At 47.6% G+C, this 25,220-nt stretch overlaps 1 protein-coding gene across 2 annotated transcripts in view; it reads left to right on the top strand.

Annotated features, from left to right (window-relative positions):
* The first annotated feature begins 389 nt into the window (after window positions 1-389).
* MDGA1 (MAM domain containing glycosylphosphatidylinositol anchor 1) overlaps window positions 390-25,220 on the top strand; it is a 150,928-nt gene continuing 126,097 nt past the window's right edge. The window contains exons 1-2 of one of the 2 annotated variants that reach the window (XM_062629651.1): window positions 390-437; window positions 1,490-2,647. In XM_062629651.1, coding sequence (XP_062485635.1) covers window positions 2,521-2,647 — 127 coding nt within the window. In that variant the 5' untranslated portion in view covers window positions 390-437; window positions 1,490-2,520. Of the gene's footprint in view, window positions 438-1,489; window positions 2,648-25,220 lie in introns of those variants that run through there. The other variant, XM_062629652.1, reaches the window with a different exon arrangement.

The raw sequence follows: 25,220 nt of genomic DNA, 5'->3' as shown, positions 1-25,220 counted from the left end.
CGGGTGCATGCTATTGCTTTCCTCTCCCGCTCAGCACCGCTTACAGTAGGAATAGCAGCTTACTAATTAGCGGCTATATCTATTAATTGTTTGGGTTTTAGAACATGATTCAGCAACCAGCCGCTCCCTGGCTGGTTGCTTCCAATATTATAGATTATTACATCTTTCAATATTTTACATTTTTCAATATTATTATTATTAAGTTTTTAATTACATTTTTATCCAGAGAGTGACTTGTTCACATGGCGACCCAGCGCCTCTTCCCGTCCGCTTTCCCTCCTGGTAGAGCTCCCGCTGGTAGCCCCAGTGGCGAGCGGCCATCCATGCAGAGCCGCGGGGCACCGCGCAACAGAGCAGCACCGTGAGCGGCGTGGGACCGCCGAGCCCACGCGTGGCTGAAGCGGCATTTTACCTGTCCCCCAGCAAAGCAGATGGAGGTAAGGATGTGGCGAAGCAGGGCTCCGCATCGGCGCTCCGGGTGCCGGTGGTGATGACCGGGATAACCGGGGCGGTCGGGCAGCATCTCCTTCCGCAGACCTCCTCCCGGCCGGAGGTCTCCCCCAGGGCCCTGCGCGGCAGGGGGGGGAGCACAGCTCCCCCTCTCCGGGTTTTATGGACGAGCATTAGCACAGCCCCACAGGTACCGCCGATTCCCGCAGCCATGCACCGGGCTGGGGTCCCACATAGCACCCCAGCCGTACTTAGCCCCCCTGTCCGCCGCTCCCGAGCAGCATTCACAAGGCAGCTCCACCAACCTGCAACCTACTGGGGGAGAGGACAAAAAACTTTGCTGGTACCAGCCATCGCCGGCACAGGAAATACCCCCCACTCCCTCCGGCAATCTGCCCTCTTTCCCCCCCTCCCCGACTCGCTGCCGGTAGAAGCGCCAAGAGGTGCCCCAGTCCCCGCCGCCCCTGGGCTTTCCGTATCTTAAGTCCCACCCGGGAGAAGCCGACCTTGCCGCGAGTGTCCTGAGGATGGAGGGACCCCGGGCTGACGGCTGATCTCTCCGCCGGAAGCAAGTTCCTTTTTCTCCCCAGCCCTGCGGTGCCTGTCTCTAACTGGGCCGGGGAGAGGGAAGGCTCGCAGAACTGGGCAGGAGGCAGGGCTTTGCAGAGCACGGCTGCTTTAATTGGCTCCCTTTTATTTTTTTTTTAACCGAAGAGGAATGAAATGGTGAAGAGGGGAGGAGAAAACCTGGAAAACCAAAGGGGAGAAAATCACGGTGCGGCCGGCAGAGCGACAGGCAGGGAGGGTGAGGCTGCCCCGGGCAAGCCTGGCCGGTGGGGCCATGGGGGAGCCGTGCAGTGTCTCCCGGCCCCTCCGTCGGGGACCGGCGGAACAGAGCGCCCTGGGGCTGGTCGGGGAGCGGTGACGCTCCCGGCAACTTTCGCAGGAGATTTTGGCGCTTCGGGAAGAAGCGGCGGGGCAGGGACCTGCCAAGCGGTTTCCAGCCGGCGTCTGGCAGGAGTAACCTAACTTTCTGCAGCTTCTTGGCCCTTCTCGGAGACTCCTCCCAGCTGCAGCCTCTGTCAGTTCCCACCGGGAGCTTCGGCAGCCGCGTCGAGGGAGTGCGACGCGGACCCCTCCAGAGCCGCAAATCATCTGCGAGGCGGGAGAAGCAGGCAAGCAGCGGAGGCAAAGCACCCACCCGAGGCAGGCACGCCGCATAAGAGAAAGTTTTGAAGGGAGAAGGACCTGTCAGGCTGGGGTGGAGGCGAAGAAAGCCTGGCTGAGCAGCAGGCGGGGCGAGGGTGCCTGCTCTGGCTGCTCCCCTCTTGCTTCTCCCTTCAGGCTGGCTAGGGCGATGCAGTGCAGCTGGGGAAGCTCTTGGGAGCCGCTCTAAAAGAAAAAAAAAATCCTTCCTGGATTTGATTAATTACAACAATCCCCTCCCCAGAAGATCAGGAAAATAGGAGAGAGCATCACCTACCTCTCCCTCCGCCTTTCAGCAACTGGCTCCTACCCCCACCCTTCCGTCCCCCCCTTTTTCTCCACCTCCCTCTCCCTGTTTGCTCCTGGGGCTGCGGCCAGAGCCTTGGAGGAGGAGGAAGGGTAAAGACTCTCCCAAGTTGGCCCCAGTTGGCAGCACTTCGGGCAGCGCTCGGCAGATCCCACCGAACAAAGAACCCCCTTTTCCCGCAGGGGCCGGAGGCAGCAGGGCCCCGCTCCTGCCCGGTGCCCTGGGCTGGCTTCTCCGAGCCCCCTGCGGGCGGGCGCGGCTGCCCGTTTTCCTGGAGACCCTCGAGAACCTGGCGAGGGGAAGCGGGAAGCAGCGCCCCGCTTTCTTGCCCTCCTCTCTGCCTCGTTCCCTCCCTCCTTTTTTTTTTTTTTTATTTTCCTTCCTTTTTTCTGTTTTTTTTTTTTTTTTAATTCCATCCTCAGGCGGCCCCGGTGGGGGAGTTCGGGGGTTCCTCCCCGTCCCTCCCTCTGGCCGAGGGGCGCCGCTGCCCGGCGCTAAGCCGGGTGCATGGGGCGGCGTTCCGGGAGGCTTTCGTCTGCTTCTCGCTCCCCCGCCGGATGCTGCCTGGGCTGTTTTGGCTGCTTTTCTTCGCCGGCGATGAAGGCTCTGCCTTGAAGATGGAGATGATCTGGGTTTTATTCCTGTCTCTGGTGCCGGTGTACAGCAGGGGACAAGGGGTTTACGGTAAGAGACGTTGTCGCGGTCGCTGTTTGGGGACGTGAGGGCGCAGACAACGGCGGTGGGATCAAAGTTACAAAGCACCTGCAGGAGAAAGTAAATGATGCCGGCGAAGCTCGTCGCAGCCCGAGCGGAGAGATTTATGCAGCAATAAGGCTTCCAGCGCCTGTAGCCACTTCATAATGTCTCTCTGTAACCCCTGGCACCGCCGGTGTAGGAGCCCGCCGAGGTGTCGCGCCGGGAGCCGGGCATGAGAGAGCTGCCGCGGGCTGGAACGACCCCCGGGCCCGGCTGATGCTCCCTTGGGGACGCCTCGCTGATGCCGTGAGAAACGCGGCGGCGCGGCGCTGGGAGCACTCCGAGTTGCAGTTTCTTTGGGGTAGGGGGAGCCTGAGTATCCCCTCCCAGCGCAGCCCTTGTGGGCTTTCTTCCTTGCCAGAGCACCGCGCGGGGAAGCGCAGCGAAGGGCGGCAGCCGCTGCCTCGCCGGGGCTTGGTGCCTGGGGTTCCCCTAGCTGCCGGGCAGCCCGCTCGCCGAGTTGCCCGGGTCTGCCCGCCTCGGCGGGGCTGGCTGGGCTCCGTCCGCCTCATTGGCGACCTCCGCTGAGCTCCCTTCCCTCCCGGGGTGCGAGGGCTGAGGCTGCTTTTGCACCCTGTTGAACTTTGCTAGCGATTTTCTTCTTCAGATTGTGAGCGTGTGTGGGGGTGCTGGTCTGTGCCAGAGCTGATGTCGAGCTGCTTGGCTTTTTTCTGTTATCACCATTATCACCGTTATTATTACTGCAATGGTGTTTATTTCCTCTCCTTGCTTGCAGGCAGGGTGGCAAATAGCAACCTCGAAGGTCGTCCCCCCTGCCCCCGCCATGAGAGGTTTGCTCCCACAGCCCCTCAGGGGCAGCAGAGGCTGGAGACGGCACCCTGTCCCCCGCTGAGCACAAGCCCTGAGTGGAGAGAACAGCCGGGATTCACTTTAGCCAGCAGCACAGCCCCCCCTTCCCTCTGCCAGCCCTCTCTTGATTCTTGCTTTACAAGATCTGCATTTCCAATATACTGGGAAAAAATAAATAAAAGCAACCCACAAGACTTGCCTCTTATAACAAGCCGGCTTTATCTTGGCTTACAACTCAGTTGTGCGTTGCTGTAAAGTCCTTCTGGAAGGCATGCCTCTGCCTCTAACGAGCCAAGCTCTCTGAGCTCTAAAGAGAGACCCCAGTGAGAGAATCCAGCCCCCCCCCCGCTCCCCCTTTTCTAACAGCACGCAGCCAGTCTCTTGTGTGAGCTCTGGCAGAGATCAGTCCAGTCTCACTGACTCTGGGTAAGTCTTTGTAGGTCACTTTTTAATGATGTATTTCTTTAATGGAAACAATTCCTCCTTTCTCCTTGAGGACTGGGATGTTAGTTTGATTTTGGGTCCGTTTTGTAAAATAACCATTTTAAATAGAGGGTGTTTGGCTTCTTGTTTTATTGTTTCTTCCTCCCACTATATGGATTTTCTCTCAGTCTGCATGTCCAGAGGAAAATTTTAGGACCCTCTGAAGGCTGGAAAGATGAGAAGTAGAATGAGTTTGTGGTAAAGAAGCCTGGTCAGGGCAGGTTATTCAGTCCTTTAAAACAGGTAATCTGCTTCTAGCTGAACTTCTGTTATTGTGTTTTAGTGTACTCGCTGGTGAGTAGCTGTCACTTGCTGTACAATGGTCTCTCCACTCAGCACAGCAGCCAGGGAAACAAAGCTTAAACTTGGTTTTGCTTAAATGTGCTTTAGAAGGTTGCCTGTTGTGTTTTTTCATCCACTTCAGTGAACTTATATTCGATAGAGCTGCTGCTAAATTAGATCTTCAGAATAATTTACTAATGTTTTTGTCTTTTTCTCTCAGAAAGAGATTGGAGAAGCTGTATACAAAAGATACAGACATGCACTAAGGAAAGCATCCTTTTAAGCCAAAATGGTACACTATTTCTATCTATTCTCCTATTTAACTACACAAAGGAGAAACCTAGTCCCTTCTTTCCTCCTCTCTCCCCTCCCTTACCTATTCAAACTATCGAGACCATCAGCAGCCTTAACAAGCAACTGTGGCTGAGTGCAGCCCAGAGCAGTGTCTTGTGGAATCAGCACACTGCAACTTCTATGGTGACTAATAGTTTTCATATTGTCTTCCCCAACCCTGCCTTCAGTCCACTGCTCTGCACTAATTTCATGCCTTGTGCAGCCAGTGCTCTTTGCTTGGATGCAAGATTGCTGTTATTGATGGCTCAAGCAGGGCCAGATTGATACTGTTTTATTTGCAAGGATAAATAAAGCAGGATTAGAACCTTCTACCCCCCTCCACTTTGATTTGTCCTAAATGTTAGTCTCTCACCACAGCTTTAAGCTTTACTGAAGTGTTCCGTGTTGTGAATGCTGGTATCATGTGGCACTTAACGTAGAAATGATGGGAACTTGAGTATCATGTTTCAGATCTGTTCTTCTGCTTTTGAATATTTATTTATGGAGATGGAGAGAGGCATCTATATGGGTCTATAAATATATTTTACTTTAGTAAATCTGATGAGATTAAATCAGATTAAAAAAGATAAACTATCCATTTGATGTACCCTTTAAATAATACACCCACATAGATGCGCACAAAAGACCTCTGTCTAGGACAGTGGAATTGTTGGAGAGGTTTATTGAGATGAATGGTATAAATAAAATGTGTGTAAGGGGGTTTCTGGGAAAGGAGTATTTGCAATGGAGGTGCAATTTAATTAGGAGTCAAGGTGCTTTTTGCCTACTACCTGGAGAGGCTTGTTAGATAAATAGGCATTTGTTGTAATGACTGAAGTGTCATTAAACATTACTCAGTCTCAAACCCTCTTCTCATAGCTGATACCATCCTTTCAGCCTTGTTGGTTGCAGCAAGACAAGGCTGGCCTGATAGGGAAGGCAGTTCAGCAGACTGCCAAGAAGCAGTTTTTATTGGCCTTTTGTGGTACACTATTTTCCAAACTCTGTGCGCCTTCAAGTCCTGGTGTATTAATGCTGCTGGTCAGGATGAGGAGCAAGCTGGAATAGATCTTTAGCAAATGTCAGAATTTGGGGGGAGGGAGGAAGAGGTAAGGAGAAAGGGGACTTGCCCTTTCAGCATTGGAGTTAAAGACTATAAAAACTATAAATTAGACTGAAAGGGGAGGGTGGAAGGGTGGTGTCCAAAGGGAAGAGTATGTCTAGTCGGCCTTGCAGATTTCAGGGTATGCATAGCTCTGTCACAGAGCTGTTGCTTTGCTTACTCCATCTGCAAATTATAATTAACATTTCTGGGTTGTCTTGCAGCTAGCACAGTCCAGCTGCTCAGCAGTGGCCTTTCACGCTAAATAAGCCTGGGATGTTTTGTCCGTGCCTCTCATAATTCACTTGTGGAAAAAGGCATTTTGGGAATGGTCATCACGATGTGTGATGAGGGGCTACAGCAAGGTGATGGAATAAAGGAGGTTTAGGCGGGGCAGCAGGGAAAGCTGCCTGGCACGGTGATCAGAGGGGCTGGATGGGCTGCATTGCTTCAGGCGCTGGGAACTGGTGGGGGGGGAACCTCTCACAATACAGAGTAATCTTGCCCTAGCTTCTGAGGTGGGGAATAAATGACCTAGTAGAGCTCTCTCTTTAAAGAGACACCATCACACTGAATCACCCCTGAAGTGCCATTACAGGCAGCCAAAAGATCTAGTGAAAGAATGTTTTCTTGCCTCTGCGATGGAGGAGTGTCATGGTAAAACATAACCTGGGTTTAGGCCGTAAACATCTGCACTTTCTCACTTCGTGTACGTGTGACACGATTTGTTTCCTGCTCCTTTTACCTGGAAAGTAAACCTCTTTTCCTAGAGTTTTCAATGCAGGATGCCTCGCACCCTCCTCTTGCAACCTATGTGCATGCCTGTCTTGCTGCCCGTTTCTGGGGGCACAGACACACTCATGTTAACCTTGAGCTGGTGACCTGGATCAGTCCCTCCCCCCTGCTGCTGCCTCTAGCTGTTTTGCCAGTTGGAACAGGAGTCCAGACACGGAGCTCTTCAGCTCTCTTGTGTTATCCCAGTGTACCACCTGTGCCTTCAGAAATGGGTGAGCAGATTGCTGGCTAAGCTCGTGGTGGAGCCGGTTCCTGTGAGCCACTTCTTGGCTGATTCCATTTGAAAACTGTGATGCATAAGCACAGTGGTCTTCCTAACTATATATATACACATGCGTGTGTGTGTGTATATATATATGTGCGTGTGTGTGTGTGTGTATCCTTTGTGCGCAGCCATTTTCTCTTGTTGTCCAGCCCTTAAATCTGTGGTAGCTTAGGCTGCAGCCTTTTGGTTACAGGAATGAGTTTTGTAACTGGAGGGCTAGAGAAAGTCTCACCAAAAGGTTGGGTCAGTTCAAGATTTGAATAGCCCTTCAGCAGTTCTTTAAGGTCAAGGCATTAATCTGTGCAGTCCTGTGCTTCAGAATGCTTCGCTGTTCTCCAACTGTAGTGTATCAGATTCACCCTCCCGTGACACTCAAGCCTCTGTTTTTAGGTCAGGTCAGTAGCTTCACACACCAGATAAGCCCTCAGTTGGCTTTAACATGCAGTTCTAGAAAACTGACATTATCCTCTTGACAGGTTGTTTGCAACTTGTTGGTAGAAGTCAAAATATTTCACTATAGGTGTCATCAGAAACCACCATCCTATGCTAATTTTTGTGGGAACATGAAGACAGATGTTGAATAATTTGACATGAGCAGCATAGCTTTTAAAATTATCACTGTGTCAGGCGTGAACTTTTTTTTTTGAAATATATATATGTATTTCAGATGAGTTTGAGAGAAGGAAGGGAGATATAGCAAGTTGCTCCCAATAAGTGGAAGATGCAGCTGAAGATCGCCTTGGAGGTTCAGTAGTCAGACAGCAATTCAGCAGTGGCAGTAAGCGATGCTATGCTGCTGAGGCTGCTGTTCTTATTTTCAAGTAACAAGACAAAGTGACTTCCACGCTGGTAACTTGGAGATCTTGTGACACTTCACATCAACCAGAAGCCCCACTGTTTTGCCTGTGTTTTTATTGGAGTTGCTGCTATTCTGCTTGCTTGAATAGTGCAATTGCAGGCTTCCAGTCCCTCCCTCCACACACATGCTCTCTCTTGGTTCATTAAGCACAGTCTATGGCTAAGAGTCTTGCCTGCGTGGCTATGGCTTATTATGAGGAGGGCAGACTTGGGGCTTGGGGAAAAATTGTGTTTGCCCAATGCCAATGTGCTGGCAAAAGCAATATAGAGAGAGATGAAAAGCTGAATCATACAATATCAGATTCGAACAGGGACCTCAAGCATCATCTGGTCAAACCTGTCTAAGCAAAGCATGACCTAAAGTAGATGTCCCAGCACCTTTTCCAGCCAAATCTTAAAAGTGCCTGGTGTTGGGGAATCCACCACTTCCCTGGGGAGATTATTCCAGTGGCTGATTGTTGTTGCTGTGAAAAAGTTTCCTCTTTTGTCCAGTCGTAATCTCACCAGGAATACCTGTGCCTGTTACCCCTTGTCTTTTCCATGTCACTCTGTAAAAATCGAGTCTCCATTTATTTTGTAGCCACCCGTTAAATACCAGAACATGGTGATGAGGTGTTGCCCTGAGCCTTCTTTTTTTGAGACTGCTTCAGTTGGAGGGTGTTTCTTTGTTTATGGAAAGGTCCTGAACCTCACCTGCAACAGTTGTCTTTAGTCAGCATAACCCAAGTCCCGTGGTCAACTGGTCTCGGGAACGACAGTTCTCTGATGAAGTTCTCATGAGGTATTGTGAGATGTTAGTATTGTTTGGGCAGGGGTGTTGCTGCAGTGTGTCCTCAGAGGGGGCTGCATTTTGCTGTGGAGATGAACCTTCCAGGCAATAGACAGCAGAGACTGTTGGTTTGTTCTTAGAGGTGCTGTGGGTACCCACATCTGGTGGATTTCTTCAGGCTACGAACCCAGGTCTTACATAGGCTCAGACTATTAAGACTTTGAGATCATTTCTGCTCTCAAGCAGTCAAGGTAAACATATCAAGTATCCATGTCCCAGCCACATTTTGCCAATCATTGTCTGTTGGTGTTGCACAGATTGGCACATTTTCCCCTTCTGAATTTCAGTGTCCCCACAGCTTGTAGGGGAATCAGAGGGATACGGCATGGATTCTGCACAGCAGATTGCAGATCTAGCAGGACTTCCAGCATCCACCAGAGAGTGATGTGCTGCAGAGAGGTAGGAGAGGGGAATGCATGTGTTTCAGGTCTCTGTGCCCATGTTAGGATCCAAAGTACTTGCTTTGGAAAGAAAAATGCTTTACTCTGTTCCTTAGTTAGGGAAAAGAGGTTGAAGGAGTGATAGAAGTTTGGGGTTTATAGCCAAGCGCTGGCTTAGTGTTTAAAAGAAGGAATTAAATGTGTGATAACCCATAGAGCCGACAATAAAAAAACAGCTTTAAAGAGAGAGAAAAGAACTTGAGAGTTGGAGACAGGAAAAGAGGGCTTCCGAGCATCAACTTGGCTTAACAAAAGTTAAGTCAGAGGAGGGCTGTTGCCAACAGGTTAGCAGTGACGGGGCTTGCTGCGAGGCTGAGATTTTCCATGTCCTGTGCCGGGAAGGCAGGCTTGTCTCCCAGCTTCTTCCCTTGATGGCACAGCGCGCCAGCTGCAGGCGACTCGTGCCTTCCCTCCCGCCCAAGGGAAAGGCCAGCGAAGCCGCCCGTCCTCCGCCGTCCTGCTTACGGGCTCCCCTCCAGCTGTGGCTGCGCGGGGCACATCTGGGCGGAGGGGCCGGGCCGGGCCGGGCTGTGCCGCGCTGCTCCGCCGCTGCCCGGCAGAGGGAGGAGTTGCACCGACCCGGCGGCGGGTGGCGGAGCGACCTGTCCCCGGGGGGAGGGTGTCCGCCGGGGGAACCGGGGCGGCGGTCTGGTCAGCGCCAAGCGTCCTCCGTGGGCAGCGCCTCTTGTCCGGGCTTCGGGAACCCCGTGGGTCCGTGCTTCCGGCGCCTTCCCGAGAGTGGGAGCGGGGGGTGAAGTTTGCGGGAGTGAGCGCCCGGGAATGAGCTGCTGCTTCTGCCAGGTTTTCAGTGCTAGCTGCTTGCATGCTTGCTCTGCATCTCCCACTGGCTTGTTTTATGGTCCAAAGCTCTGTCATGGTGTACCCAAGCAGTTCAGCATCTTTTTACTTTCTTATTTATTTATCCTTTTGGATTTCCTTTCTCCCCTTTGTAATACTCTTGTAGAGTTGCGACAGTGCTTTCCTTTCCTTCTAGAAGCCATTTTTTGTCTGTTTCCCATAAAAGAGCATACAATAAGGTGAGCGCAGGTCTCTTCAATCCTCAATTAGCTTTCACCTGTAGTCTCCATTTCCATTTTTCTTCACATACCCGTGTGGTGGTTGGTTTGGGATTCTTTTGTTTGGGTATTCTTGTTTGGTTGGTTTTGGTTCTCAAAAAGAAAAAGTGGGTTTAAAGGTGTTACAAGAATCTGAGCAGATACGAGGGAAGAGTGACCCTCGCTCATGGCTTTGTCTCTCACAAGAAGAGAAAAGAAGATGGCAAGGTGGCTGGCTATCAGGGTCCCTAGAGTATTCAGGTGAGGGCATTAGCACTGTGGTAGATATTGCTGGCTCTGTGAGGCAGCAGAGCTGAGTGTGCCACAACAGAGGTATTTGATTGATGCTGGTGCTTTGGCTCTAGAAAACCATGACTTAAAGGCCCCAGGTTAGTGCAGCGTTGTCTTCTGAGCACTGTGGCTGCTCTTTGCACCAGCATATTGGCTGTGCTGTATCCCAGGTCAGCTGCTGACTACTAATATCTTTAGTTTTAATGCCCACGTATTCTTGTCCATGGCTGGCAAAGGGAGATGCCTGAAGTTAACCAGGGAACTAGAGAGAGACAGCTGATTATAAATCATTAGCTCTTTACATTTTTTACTTGTTCTTATAGACTAGACAATATGCTTACACTAGTATGTGACTGTATTCCCAAAATCTTCATGTCTACTAATGTTTAACTCCTGTGAGAAGGATGCTCCCTTCGTACACTTCTGTAAAGCACTCTATGTTCTTAGTATCATGCTAGTAATGAGCAGCAGTGTAGATATAGTTGTGTATTTCAGTGGTTGCAAATTAGGCAGGACTACTGGGGACAGCTGTGATGCTGGAGTGGCCCCAGGAGTTGGAGTCACCAGGGTTGCTCTGTGAGCAAGTCACAGCTCTGTACTAGGCTGCAGACCTCCAGAGTGAGTGTGCAGCAAGGTGGTGAGCAAGGATCTCAAGCAGCTTTTATCGATCTGGCCAACCTCTTGTTTTCTTATTGTTCCTTTTACTCACGGTGCAAATCACTAGTGGACATGATATTGGCTCTTATTCCTTTGCTTTAGCTTTCACAGGGGAGATATCATTGATGTAACTAAAAAATCTGGCTGTGGTGTGCTGGCTTGTGGTTTCTCTCCTGTGCGAGTGGTAGTGTAGTATGAATGGCACGCAGGCACTTTTGCTGTATTTGTGTAAATGGAAATGATGGCAGGGTGAGGATAGCAATTGACCAAGGTGCAGTAAGAACAGCAGTTTCTTAAGATAAACTAGCAAATGTTGCCTAAAGAAGAATTGACATAACATTGAAAGCTAAAGTCAAGCTGTGAGAAAGGATTTAGGATATCTGCAGGTGAACATTTATACAAGAGGAGCTGCTTGTCATTGCTGCTTCTGTTTCAGAAAGAAATGGTCCTTCACTAACTGGCTTAAATTGTTTTAAAAGAAATGTGGATGGGAATCTTGTGCATTTCTTGTGTGCCTTTGTGATGAAATAAAAAGGAAAAGATGTGATTCAGACAGATGTTTGAGAAATGTGGCAAAATGGCTTTTGCTTGCAAATGCTGTTTCTGGTGCTTGTTTTGTGCCTTGCACAGTGGAAAAAAAGCATTTGTAGAGTGAAGAGTGACTGCCTCTTGCTAAGCTTAATAGTCAGGTTATTCTGATTTAGAGCATCCCTCAGAATACTGGAAATGTGAGGAATGAAGGCTCATAAAAGTAACCTGAGCAGCAAGAGCCAGTTTGGGTATGGGAGACTGCACTGTCCTGCCAGTCAAGTGAATCCAGTTGTGGTGTTAAGAAAACTGGTCTGGGGCATTTCCACTGCAGTTGGTAAGACCCTGAAAATCCCTCTCGGAGTGCATAAGTAGGATTTCTTGTGGGTTTATGTGATTCCCATCACGGCAATATCTATGGACTTCCACCTTTACAATGCCTCTGTTGCCTACAGTTATTCCACTCTGCATGTGGGGAAATGAGATGGAGATGAAGTGATTTGCCTGTGGCAGAATGGAGAATCGAACATCAGCAAAGTTTTAACCATCCTTTTCTCTCTGGTAAAGTGCAATTGGTGTGAAGTGCAATCCCTGTTGCTGACAGATCCGAGGTAAATACATCCTCAGTGAGAAGCAATAAGCCACTGAAAAGAGGCTCTGATACAGTTATCTCAGAAGCAAGTTTTTTTTATAAGAAAACAAAACCATATTTTGTCTTTCACTATTAATTTAGCTGATCTTTGCTCACAGGTTAGGATTTATTTTGGAGCATAAAATAAATGGAGGTCTTCTAGAAGTTGGACCTTACTGTACAGCACTGGGAGAGAAAGAGAAATCTTTCAGTCATGGCTACGTACAGTGGATTTGCTGCATGAATCTGCAGGTGCCTTGAAAAGCTGCTCTGAGGGAGGTGCTGGACCAGGTTAGTTCCTGAATCGGTTGACTCATTCTGCAACAGTTTAAAATATTTTGCACTTGATCAAAGAAGCAGTATTTCTTACTATGAAAAGCTGTTGTCATGAATGGAAATGACTATTGCTGGTACCCAAGGAAAGAACAAAAACTCTGTGCTTGCCATGAAGGAGCAGGGATTTGTGATGGGGCAGGGGGGAAGCAGGGAACCATATCATAGGTACATGATGAGGGAAAGGGTCTGGGACAGAGGAAGTTGTGATCACAAGGGTGGAGCTATGGCTCTAAAATAAGGCTGGATATCAGATCAGAACACAGCTTTTGAAGAAGCAAAAGAAAACTCTGAATATTCCAACACGTTTTGTTATTTTAAGTATGTGCTATGGTTTAGCACATACTTTATTCCTGTTTTTCTTACAAGTCTGAAGATAGGAAGAAATCTCTAGTGTTTGTTTCCCAAATGCTAATGAAGGCTGAAAGGAATTGATGTCAGTGATTGTTTTTTTAAATTATTTTTGAAAGAGAGAGATTTCTTTTGTATTTAGAGCATTTAAGATTCACAAATATGTGTTTGAGAAGGGGATTATCTTGATCAGACATCAAAATAATTGCTGACTAAGATGACCACCTTATCTCTGGAAGTGATCTTGGAACTGGGCAGTGCCGTTCACTGCAGGTTGGGAAGATTCCTATTTTAAGGTATAGTGAAAGATGGCACCTTGCTATTCCAAGTACTGCTACAAATAAGGCATACTTGGAAACTGGATAACAATACAGGAGCTTTCCAATGCTATCAGACAGTGGGATTAGGGGAACATTTTTGCAAATAAGTTGACTAAGGAGCATGTACACTATGTCTACACAAAAGTAGAACTGTAACTTGTGGGTGCCCTATTGAGCTAGCTTTAAATTTAGCTGTTCTGATTGCAGCACAGCTGTAAATGGCATGGAGCTCAGCCTGACCTGTGCTCCCACCAATTTATGTAACATCCCAAGAGAGCTGTGTGTGCTCATCCCCCTGCACCCAGGGTCACCTGGCAGCAATATCCTGCCCTCAACTCCCTGAGAAGTTGTGGGGCACCTACACCATGTTCACTCTTGCTTTTGGATTGCAACACAAACAAATATACTCGACCCTGGCTGTGCAACTGGGTACTGAGCCTATACATCCAGCAGGTGGCTTATTGTGGGGTGCAGTTTTGAAGTCTGAGAGCCGCATCGACTTAGCTACTGCAAGCCAGTAGTTGTGAACTGTAGCAAGACATATAGAATAATAGAATCATAGAATAGTTAGGGTTGGAAAGGACCTTAAGATCATCTAGTTCCAACCCCCCTGCTGTGGGCAGGGACACCTCACACTAAACCATATCACCCAAGGCCTCATCCAACCTGGTCTTGAACACTGCCAGGGATGGAGCATTCACAACCTCCCTGGGAAACCCATTCCAGTGCCTCACCACCCTAACAGGAAAGAATTTCCTCCTTATATGCAATCTAAACTTCCCCTGTTTAAGTTTTAACCTGTTACCCCTTGTTCTGTCACTACAGTCCCTAATGAAGAGTCCCTCCCCAGCATCCCTATAGGCCCCCTTCAGATACTGGAAGGCTGCTATGAGGTGTCCACTCAGCCTTGTCTTCTGGAGGCTGAACAGCCCAAACTTTCTCAGCCTGTCTTCATGTGGGAGGTGCTCCAGTCCCCTGATCATCCTCATGGCCCTTCTCTGGACTTGTTCCAACAGTTCCATGTCCTTTTTATGTTGAGGACACCAGAACTGCACACAAAACTCCAGGTGAGGTCTCACAAGAGCAGAGTAGAGGGGCAAGATCACCTCCTTCGACCTGCTGGTCACGCTCCTTTTGATGCAGCCCAGGATACGGTTGGCTTTCTGGGCTGCAAGCGCACACTGAAGCCGGCTCATGTTCATTTTCTCATCGACCAACACCCCCAAGTCCTTCTCCGCAGGGCTGCTCTGAATCTCTTCTCTGCCCAACCTGTAGCTGTGCCTGGGATTGCTCCGACCCAGGTGTAGGACCTTGCACTTGGCATGGTTAAACTTCATGAGGTTGGCATCAGCCCACCTCACAAGCGTGTCGAGGTCCCTCTGGATGGCATTCCTTCCCTCCAGCGTATCAACCGAACCACACAGCTTGGTGTCATCAGCAAACTCGCTGAGGGCGCACTCAATCCCACTGTCCATGTCACCAACAAAGATGTTGAACAAGACTGGTCCCAACACCAATCCCTGAGGGACCCCACTCATTACTGGTCTCCAGCTGCACATTGAGCCATTGACCACAACTCTTTGCGTGTGGCCATCCAGCCAGTTCTTTATCCACCGAGTGGTCCATCCATCAAATTGATGTCGCTCCAACATGCTGGGGTTGTTCTTGCCCTGTGGCATCCTTCAGGCAAGCATAACTTGCAATGCAGGAATGCAGGCTGGCTTAATGCAGCTTACTGTGGTGAAAGGTTGCCTCTAGACAACACATCTAGAATGAATCTTTAATTTTGAATTTTGAAAGGCTCTTCCTGAATAACTCCTTGTGTAGACAAGCCCTGCATGTAGCTGTGATTAAGTTTTTAGATTGTTTTTCAAAATGGGATAGTCAAGCTCCTGAACTGTGTTAGCTGCATCTGAAGGCATTATCCATAGAAACTAAGTTCCAGCTTTGGTTAAAATAGCACAATAATAGTTTGGTTTCTGGCTGGTCAAATACTAAGCAGCTCAGGACTTTCATCTTTATTCCAGCAGAAAAATGCAATCGACAGTAGAGAGTGACTGTTCACTATGATGTGCATGATTAATACCATAAATCTTTCATTTTTGGGATGTTGGGTGAAAAGCATGAATATCACCACAACAAATTGAAAGGAGCAGTTTGTTACATATTCGTGCCTGGCAGTCATGCTTAAAACTCCATGTAAAAGAAGGAATTAGCCAAAGTGAATGGTAGTTATTGAAACTAGAAACAGCCACTTTGGCATTTGCTAAGCTTTGGCAGAGATGCCATGCTGATTTTTGCAGATCACAATGAGCATATGTACCTACTTGTGGCTGATGGTTATTCCAAGTGGCCAGCAGTAGTGTGTGTGCTATTTGACAAACAGTTCTGCTTCTCAGATTATTATGGAGACATTTCAAAGTATGCTTGCAGCATATGGCTTGCTTAAGGAGATGGTTTTAGATAAGAGACATGAGTAAAACACAGCAGATCAGCTGCTTATCACTCAGATTCAGATAGGTCAGCAGGGCATTTTGTACAGACACTTAAAAGAGCAATACAGAAAAATGAGGGGCAAACCCTGTATTCACAGCATTGCAAACTTTCTTTTCTTGCACAGAGCAGTGTGCAGGAAAGCTCCAGCAGAGCTAATTTGTAATAAAGGATTTTAATTTAAGAATTGCATTTTATTGTCTCCAAGCAAGTCTAGAGGAAGTAGTAAGTGAGGAGGGTGGGGGGAGGAAAACACTATATGAGCTTTTTGCTTGTAATGCCTAAATAAAAGCTTTGCAGAAGGAGGAAGCAGGGAAAGGTGCTAAAAAGTACTAGGATCTGTGATATGCTTGGCGAGGTAGACAGGGAAATGAGGAAGAAATGTGTCTAGCTATAGCTAGATTTAAAAAAAGAAAAAGAGAGAAAAGAAATGGATGCTGTTGATGGTGTGTAAATTCTAGGAGTGAGAATATGTCTCTCTTTCATTGGCCTCATGATAATACCCATGACATTGTTGCTGTTGAAAATGAGGGATTGGAAGAGCAAGTGAGAACAGCCACCCACACCAGGCAGAAGCCTTGCCTGAACAGGATTGCACATCTCCAAGGGTGATAGCTGTAATTCCAGGGTCACGTAAAAGGGGGATAGTCTTAGCACCCCTGTTGGAAGAAACTGGAGGATTTGCATATGTACTCCTATACACTCTTTTTAAGGTCCTGGATGCTCTGTGAGCATTGCTGTTGTCTGTGGGGAAACAGCTGTAGGTAATACCAAGGCTGGAGCCCGCACCCGGGGATGATGTAAAAAGGGTGATAGCTCATAATTAAGGGGTTCATTTGCCAAACTAACTCTTCTGCATTTTCCTGTATATTATTTCTCCCTTTTTGTCTGATCCAGTTATTCACTGTAATTAGTTTTTGAGGCACATTGGACTGATTGGATTTTTGTTGATATAAATTCTTATTCCTTGCATGTGCCTTGTCACACCTGTTTGCCTTGCTGAGACAAGATGACTCTTTGCTTGCCAGCCCAGAAGGAAGCAATGCAGCTACAGTGCTGTGAGCAGGCAGCTGTTATACCTGCGATACCCCAGTAAAAGCTGCTGGTCAGACTCTGACTCCCGCCTCTGCTACTCTCTGGCCAGGAGGAACGGTTGTGCTCTTCCAGATCCTCCGGGAAAAAAGATGTTATAAGCAGGTTGTGGGGAAAATCTTAGAGGATTCACTTTCCTGGCTACAATTTTTGGCTCTGCTGTGCTACTCATGTAGATAGCATTTTAATTCTAAGGCAAGGGGGTTAAATCCAGTTGAGCTGTTGCTCTGGTAAAAATGCTGGCCTGAAATGCTGTTCATAATGGCTTGGATCTTGTTGCTGTCAGTCTTCCTTTATGACTTTTTTTTTAAAGGCTTCAATGTAAGCCAAGTCTGTTTGGTTGTGTTTGTTGTGGGTTGTTTGGTTGTTTTTTTTGTTTTTTTTTAAAGCCTTAAAACTTCAGAAAAAGGCCAGTTTCTCCTGGTCTTCTGCTTCTTCAGATAAAAGGTGGTGCCATTTATCTGCCTCAAATAGATGATCTGAAGGTGAAGCTGGCAATTTCAGGAGGTGTTTGCATCTGGATGTGAAAAGGGAGGGCATAGACAGGCAATCTCGGTTTTCCTGTTGTGTCCTGTCTTGGCAGTTCACAGGGATTCACGGTCATCTGAATCTCACCCCCCACCCAGCTCCATTAAATTTTGACTTGAGACATTTTTAGCTTTGTGGCAGTTTCTACTTCAATGCATTGATGAGCATCTTCTCATTGATGGCTGGTTGCTGTGGTCACTGAGCTGCTGCCACTGTCTCAGGCAGCCCCTGAGCTGCCTTTGGCGAGCTGCTGTTGGAGAACCTGACAGCAGATCTGTCATCAAAGCACAGAAAATCCTTGAGTGTGAACCCTCTTCATAAAGCATGCTTGTTTTGTACAGCCAGAGTGCAGTGCCTTGAGACTTGGGTTAGCTAAGTAATGCGCTGCCAGAGAGGCCAAGCTCCGTAGTCACTGGATTTTTGTATCCACTCTTTGAGATGGTGGATTCCTTGTTTCTTTGGCTTGAAAAGGGTCTGGGCACTTTGGTTTCAAAGCCCATCATTCTGGAGGATTCGGATTATGCTTGTGATTATTCCAGAATGGGATAATTCTTATTATACTTGAGCTTTAGCCTAAGTGTCATCAAGTTATGCTTCCACATAAGTCTACACTAACGTGGAAAAGTTTTTCCTACCCCAAAAGTTTTTGACTGTTTTCTCTGGTATGTGACCCTACTTGAGTATCCTTTCCTAGAGATTGCAGGCTTGTTGCTCTTGTGACTTGCTGTCTTGAAGTGAAGTGGAGGTAGCTGGCAAGAGTTGTTTGGCTTTCTTTCCCTGCTCCTCATCCTGTGCTTTCCTGCAGGATTGTTGTGCTGGGATAAGAGGTATTTTCCCTTTTTGTGCTTAATTGCATTACACTGGTTAAAATCTTTTCTCTTCACCTTTGTCACTTACATTTATTCCCCAACTTTTCTGGCTGCCATAAAAAGTACAGCTAGAAGAAAGGACATAAACAGAGCTAGTGTTCAGCATCTCACTTGGCTCTGCAGATAAGGGCGTCATGGTGGGGAGCCGTTGTTCCATTGTCCCAACCATCTTCCCCTCTGCGTCCTCTCTTTCCTCAGTTCCTGTTGTTTCACTTCAGAATCCTTCCTGAATTCACTTTGCTTAAAATAATATTTGTTTGAACAATAAAAGCTGTATTAAAGGGATACATTATCACTTAGTTTAAATACACATACTGGCTCTGTGAGACAGGGCTTTGCAAAGGAAGTCTATATGCTTTTGCACATAAAATGAGTATGTCAACAAAATCCTGAAAGAGGTCTGCGACTGAAGAAAGCCCTTCTCCCCTGCTTCCCTGCATGCAAATATCCAAATACAATGGCAGTTCCTACCGCTGAAGCAGCAGCAAGGGAAAACCAACCAGCACTGAAATGCTGCTAACGGTACCTTTATACTGAGCTATAGCAAAAGGCAGCTGGAACCTTGGTTTGATCTTTTTGTATGAATAAGATTAAGTAGCAGGCATGGTGCTGGCAAAGGGTATTTTCCTGACCCTCTTCCACAAAGCTTTTGAAAGCTTCTGGAGAAGCACAGAGAATCTTTGTTACCTGCTGAAGGAATGGTGATTGAAGAGCTCGGCACAGCGGAGTGCTCTGCCTGTGTCCCTTTCTCTTGCTGGAGCCATCTGTCTGCCTCATGGTGTTTGTGTGTGTGGCTTGACCAGCTGTGCTTGTAACTGGTCACTCTTTGGGAGGGTTGATATTTTCAGTTTAACTCTCTTGATTGTAACCTGAATGATGACTTCTAATGAGTTAGGAACAGACCGGTGAGGGCAGCTGAGTGAGGAATGGAATCTTCCCTTACAGCCGAGGAGTAGTGCCCTGCATGACAGCTTTCTGTCCTTCTCCAGCTCCTGGGTTCATGGCTAGTTTGTGGTGGCTGTCTTTGTGTGGAAGATGTAAGGGTCTGAGCAGTGCTGTAAATCTTTGTCCTGCCTTTGCTGCTTTGAATTTTATTTTCCAGCTACCTTGTATGGGGTGAAGCTGTGTGGGTCTGTACAAGTCTCCAAAGTTGCTGCGAGTCTAGGCTCTTTCTGTCAAATGTAGCCAGATTGTTTGTTACTGTTGGAGAAATATGTGAGAAAGACCTAGGCATAAAGAGTTCAGATTACCCTGTTAACCGGAGCAGATGGACTTTTCTGCTGTCAGTGTCCCTCCTTTCCTGTCAATATTTTGCCGTTCATACAGGTTTGACATTAAATGTATCACCTCACTTGGGTGAGAACCTAGCCTGGTGGTCACTGAGGACGTGGGAGTTTGGGTTCAAGGGCCAGCTCCTAGGTCTCTCGAGGCCCGTGTGTGAGGCAGGACTGCTTCCGTAGCCACGCTAACAGTCTCTGCTCCTGCACTTACTCTGCTGGTGTGAACTGTCATCACTGCTTCCATTTTAGAGCAACAGTGAGAAAGCAAACTTCCTTTCATCTGATCTGTTTTTCCTGTCAAGTAGCTTTTCAGGTTCCCAATGCTCCCTCACTCTGCTTTCTTTCCCAGAGATATCTTGCCAGCGTCACCCCCTCAGGCCAGCCACATGGGTAAATATCAGTCCATGACATTCCTAACACAGGAATTATTGCTGTCTTTGCCTTCATTTTTTTATTTATAGCCGCCTTCTTGGGCAGAGACCCAATTTACTTGTTGATCTTCTCATCACCCTCCAGGAAGCAGTACAGGCCCTAGGTCTCATAGAATCATAGAATGGTTTGGGTTCAAAGTGGCCTTGAAGATTGACTAGTTCTAACCCCTCTGCCGTGGGCAGGGACACCTTCCACTAGACCAGGTTGCTTCAAGCCCTGTCCAGCCTGGGCTTGAACACTGTCAGGGATGGAGCAGCCACAGCTTTTCTGAGCAATCTGTGCCAGCACCTCAACACCCTCATAGTGAAGAATTTCATCCATATATGTGATCTAAATCTCTACCTTCTTTCAGTTTAAAGACATTACCCCTTGTTCTGTCACTATGCTCCCTTGTGAAAAGTCTCTCTCCAGATTTCTTGTAGGTCCTCATTAGGTATTGGAAGACTGTTATAAGGTCTCCCCAGACTTTCTGTTCTCTGGGCTGAACAAGCCCAGCTCTCAGCCTGTCTTCATAGGAGAGCTACTCCAGACCTCTGATCATCTTTGTGGGCCTTCTCTGGACTCTCTCCAACAGGTCCACATCCGTCTTGTGTTGGGGGTCCCAGAGCTAGAGTACCCTAAAGAACTGGCAGTACTCCAGGTGAGGTCCCACAAGAGTGGAGTCTGTCAGTGCTCGAGTGCTTCTGGAGTTTGTGTGTCTCCTGGAGCACTGCCCTTTCTGATCGGGGGTCAGCTGGGCCAGGGTACCCATCAGTCCAGTGCTGGTACTGAAATAAAGCCAAAGCTCGACTTAGCCATGTTGCGGGACAGAACAGCCTCCAGACACTGTCTTCCCAGGGTGAAGAGAGATAAAGGTGTCTCCTAGTGATACTTGTGTGCTCATAACATACGTTGCTGCTGGATCAGTCTTTTGTTGTTTCTCAGGTAACTTGTGAGTAGTAGGTCTAAAACTTATGTTATTCTGCAGCATCTGCAGGTGGTTAGGTCGAATAGAGGTAAGTGCAGTCCTTTTTACTAAAGAAAGAATTACATGAAGCGTACTTCAATTGTACAGTGACCTTTCTTTTTTCCTTCCAGTCTCTCAGGAGTGTGACTCTTCCCCTTTCATAGCTGGTCTATTTATTCTCTCCAGTGTCTGGTGGCTCTGCCCCAGGAGCATGCATTCCCACAGAGAGCAGCAGTGAGGTGCCTTAGGTGAGTAGGATGGTTGTAGGCACTACAGCAAAGGTGTTTTCCATCCATTTGGGGAAAACTGTTTTTGTCTCTCTGATAATCCAGTAGAATCCCCTGGAATCCTGCCTGGGGAAAGCTGTGACATTTTGCATTGTTTTGGGAGCTCTGTGGCCACCTTCCCAGAAACTCTTCCTGGATTTTATGGTCCTCACAGGGAAACAGTACAGTAACTTCATAATGGTGAAAATCAACACTGGCAGAGGGAAATCCATATTTGTTTTTAGAGGAAAAAAGAGCCTACAGTTCTGTTTCCTTGGGACTGAGTTTGTATCTAATTTGTGGCATCTTTCCATTCTTCTCACTCTTTTTGGGTGACAGCAAGGTTCAGATTTACACTTGCACCCAAGTAACTGTAATTGAGGATTCAGTCTGAATGCCAGTGGAAAGACTGACAGAAATTCCTCCTGCCTGAGCTGCAGCCTGGTTTAGAGGCCCTAAACCATAAAACTCCTTGTTAATTTCTGTCAACATCTGCAATACTGGAACAAATCTTAGAAACCAAACAAACCAAAGCAAACAGACAAACCCCCCCCACCCAGCAAAGACAAACCCACAAATAAGCAAAATAAAACTACATTATTAATGTCTGATGTCCATGATAGTCCTCCTTGGTGGTTTTAATATTTTACCTTGCTTCTACATCTCCAAGTTGAAGTCTGTATTTTTAAGGTGGTATAGCCTCTCTTCCCCACTGGGGGGGATGGGGGCAAGGGCACAGATCAAACCCTGTCAGCTAGGTGGTACCAATCTAGCACTTTCTTGCCTTGATTACTTCATGGAATAATTGGGTTTGGAAGGGATCTCTGGAAGTCACCTGGTCCAGCCCTCTGCTCAAAACAGGGCTTGTCTGACATTAGAGCCAGCTTTGAAGTTAAGGCAGTCTGTTAAGGACCCCACCCACTTAAACTTCCAAGGAAGGAAGGTCCATAAGCTCTCTGGGCCTCTCTACTGGTGTTAGACCACCTTCATGGTGACATAGTTTTCATCTTTATGACCAATGGGGGTTTCCTGTGTTGCATGTGGTGGCTTTTGCCCTTCCTTTCACCATGCGCCTCTGAGGAGGGTCTGATCCCGTGTCCATCTTCCTCTCCCCCCCCCATCCCAGTTAGTAATAGTGGAAAGATATCCCTTGTCTCTGTTTGTTTTTTAAGGCTTGAGGAAAAAACAAACAAAACAGCCAACACAACTTGTCTCTGCTTTTCTTCATGCACCACATGCTCCACCTGCCTGACCATTTTGGTGGCTCCTCACTGGACTTGATCCAGTACGTAAGTGATGCTCTCTGGTAAAACATCTTTTTGTGTTTCTTCCAATGAGATGGTCCTTGCTGCATGGTGTTTATGGAAAAAAAACACTTTATGGCCTATCCTCCTCTTTAAAATTCTTTGATTAACATGCTGTAATTAGCACATTCCTGGCACAGTCTGCCACAGGCAAGCAGGGAAACTGAAGATGCGCTTGTAGACAGTAGTACATTTTCCATTACGTGCAGATAGTTTCTGGTAATAGTTATATTTAGTATTCTTTTGTGAGTGTAGCATAAAGATTGAACAAGCATGCTGTCAGAGATAGTGGGAAAGGGCGATAAACCCATTGACCACATGCCACAAGGAGTAATGTATGTGTATGTGTACAGGTGTATGCATCTGTGTGCATATATATTATATATATTTATTAGACACACAAGTGCATTTTGGAGGGTCTCTCTTGGGATACCCAGTTAAGTTGCTTGATTAGAAGGCAGGGGGTGTCCACCAGATGCCCATGTCAAGGAGAGGGTCCTGTCCCTGGTGCATAGCAGTAAATGGCTGGGTAGGAAGACAGAGGTGCAGTTTCTCAGGGAAGCTTTGTAAAGGGGATGTCAGGTCTCACTCAGATTGTTTAGTTCAAAGCTGCCCACAGTGTGCTAATGTGACAGGGGGACTTTGTCTCACGTTGAGTGCTCTGGGGTTTCTTTGTATTTTGAGTTCTCCATAGGTGCCCAGTTGGTGGCTTTGCTTCACAGCGTGATGTGCTGGAGCAGGAAGCTGAAGATGGAGTTGTGCTTTCTCTCTCCATTTGACACAGTTGTAGGTGGCATGGAGAGTGGGATGCTGGGGTAGGAAGGAGAAGGATTTATTTTACTCCCACTGCATTTTATCTGGGCAACATGCCCTATCTGAACAGTTGGTTTGGTAGCTTCTTTTTCTTAATTCTTTTTTGCTTCATGTTGTTAGTGTCTGTGTTTTTTTTCTCCTCCCCCCATAGGGCCATTTCCAGATTAAAATGAAATAGGTTCTAAACTAGCAAGAAGGGATTGGGAAGTTGGGAAGGTCCATGCATTCAGCTGACAGAAATGTAGCACTGAATCCCTGTGAAAGGCATCAACTTTGCTTATTCTCTTGCTGGTAAAGCCTTTCAAAGAATGGGATGACTTTTAATGTCTATACATCTGAATGTCTGTATGTCTGAAATCTAGCCCAGGTGCAGCTACACATCTCCATTGATACCAATACTGAATCACATGAACGAAAGGACTGAGCTGCTTTTTTTTGTTATTTTCTAGCTCCCAATGTTGAAACCTGGCTGCTGACCTCTTGGGGTTTGTGAGAGGAAATGTGCAGCCAGTCCCACTCCTGCTCTGCTGACTTTTTTTGGTGGTGTTTGCATACATCTTTTCTTGAGGAAGGTGTGTGAAAATCTTGCTCCCAAGCCATCTCCTCTGAGGCAGTGGCAGTGCTGCAGTTTCACTAGGAAATATTAATGCATGTAAACATTTTTCAAAAGGCATTACATCTTCCTGCACGTACTTTATTATGTTCTCACAAATCTGACTAGATTTGATAGATAGGTAACCAGGGAGCAAGGACGGGGGAAGTGTGCTGAAGAGGGAAGGAGGGAAAAGGGAGCGAGATAAACACAAACCTGCTGTAATTCAAAACAAGGCAAAATCAGATTGTATGCTTTGGCTAATTTTCTTACTCAGGTATTGATCCAATGGCTGCTCCAGAGTCTATTAGCAGTCAGCCAGTGAAAATATTTCCCATCGGGGGCTCTGACCTGAGACGGGGGTGAATCTATAGCAATTTGTTCAAACAGAGGAAAGCTTTTTCCTCTGATTTGTATTCCAATTTGCACGGTGTACAGAGGGGGGCCCTGTTGTGGGGTTTTACAGGGTGGTGCTTCTCAAGCGAGAAGCAAGCTTGAGCCAGGTAACTGACTGAAAAAACCCTCCTGATTAAATTCTGAGCCAGGCACCTTCCATCTGTCTCTTTGGGCTATCTGGGCACTGCAGCAAGCTTGCCTGCCAAGGGGAGCAAAGCAGCCCTTTGCATCTCCTTGTTGGGGAGGATGTGCAGGCCTGCCGTGTTCAAAGCTGCCCCAGAGAAGAGAAATCTGCCCTTGCTGGAGCCTTTTAAAGAGATGGGGGGAGAGAGCAGAAGTGTTCTCTTGTGTACACCTTCCCTGCATTCTGCCAGTACTGGCTAAGGAACAGGTTTCCTTTGAGACCGGCTCTCTTCACCAGTGGGTTCTGGCCTGGTCCAGCTGGGCTCACAACTGGTTTGATCCCATTAGCTCCTGCTGGAGATGACCAGTGTGGGTGCTGCTTCTCAAGTTCCATGTTTCCAGTTAACTGGATCCTGATGCTTTCTTGGGGCCTGCCAAAAGTTGCTTGATAACAACAAGCTTTGAGCCCCAGCTTCCACCCAAAGCTGTGCTGAGGGTGACATAGGGTCATGGAGCATCCTTTCTTACCCCTGCCTGTTACGTTATTGCTTCAGAAGTAACCCAGGTGCAAAAACAATCTCAGCATCCCTTAAACCCATGTCCTGCAGCTATCAAGAGCCACCAGAAATCTCAACAGTGAAAAACCTGACAAGGTTAGCAAGGCTCACGGTTTCCAGTGTTTGTTGGGTCACCAGCAGGTCTGAAGCCAACTGCTTCCTGCCGGTCCATGTACCAGCCTTGAGAACTCCAGGTTTGGGGTTTAGCCTGTCTATCTTGGTAATGAGGCGGTTGTGAAGCCATTGTTTGAGAGATTGGGAAGTGATTTGGAAAGCCCTTGTTTATGCATAGGAGCATGCACTCTGCCTCTCACACCACCCCACCAGAGAAGGCCAGAAAAGTTATTGTTGTGTGTTGAAATACATCATCTTGAAATATGTAAGAACTGGAGAAGACCTCTAAACTTAGCTGACCAAGCTCCTGATCTTTATATTGGGCTTCCATGT

Source organism: Pezoporus occidentalis, unplaced genomic scaffold (assembly GCF_034315485.1).
Source record: "Pezoporus occidentalis ecotype Australia unplaced genomic scaffold, CSIRO_AGI_Poc_V1 ctg34, whole genome shotgun sequence".
Lineage (NCBI taxonomy): Eukaryota > Metazoa > Chordata > Aves > Psittaciformes > Psittacidae > Pezoporus > Pezoporus occidentalis.
This window is presented reverse-complemented; position numbering and strand designations above follow the sequence as displayed.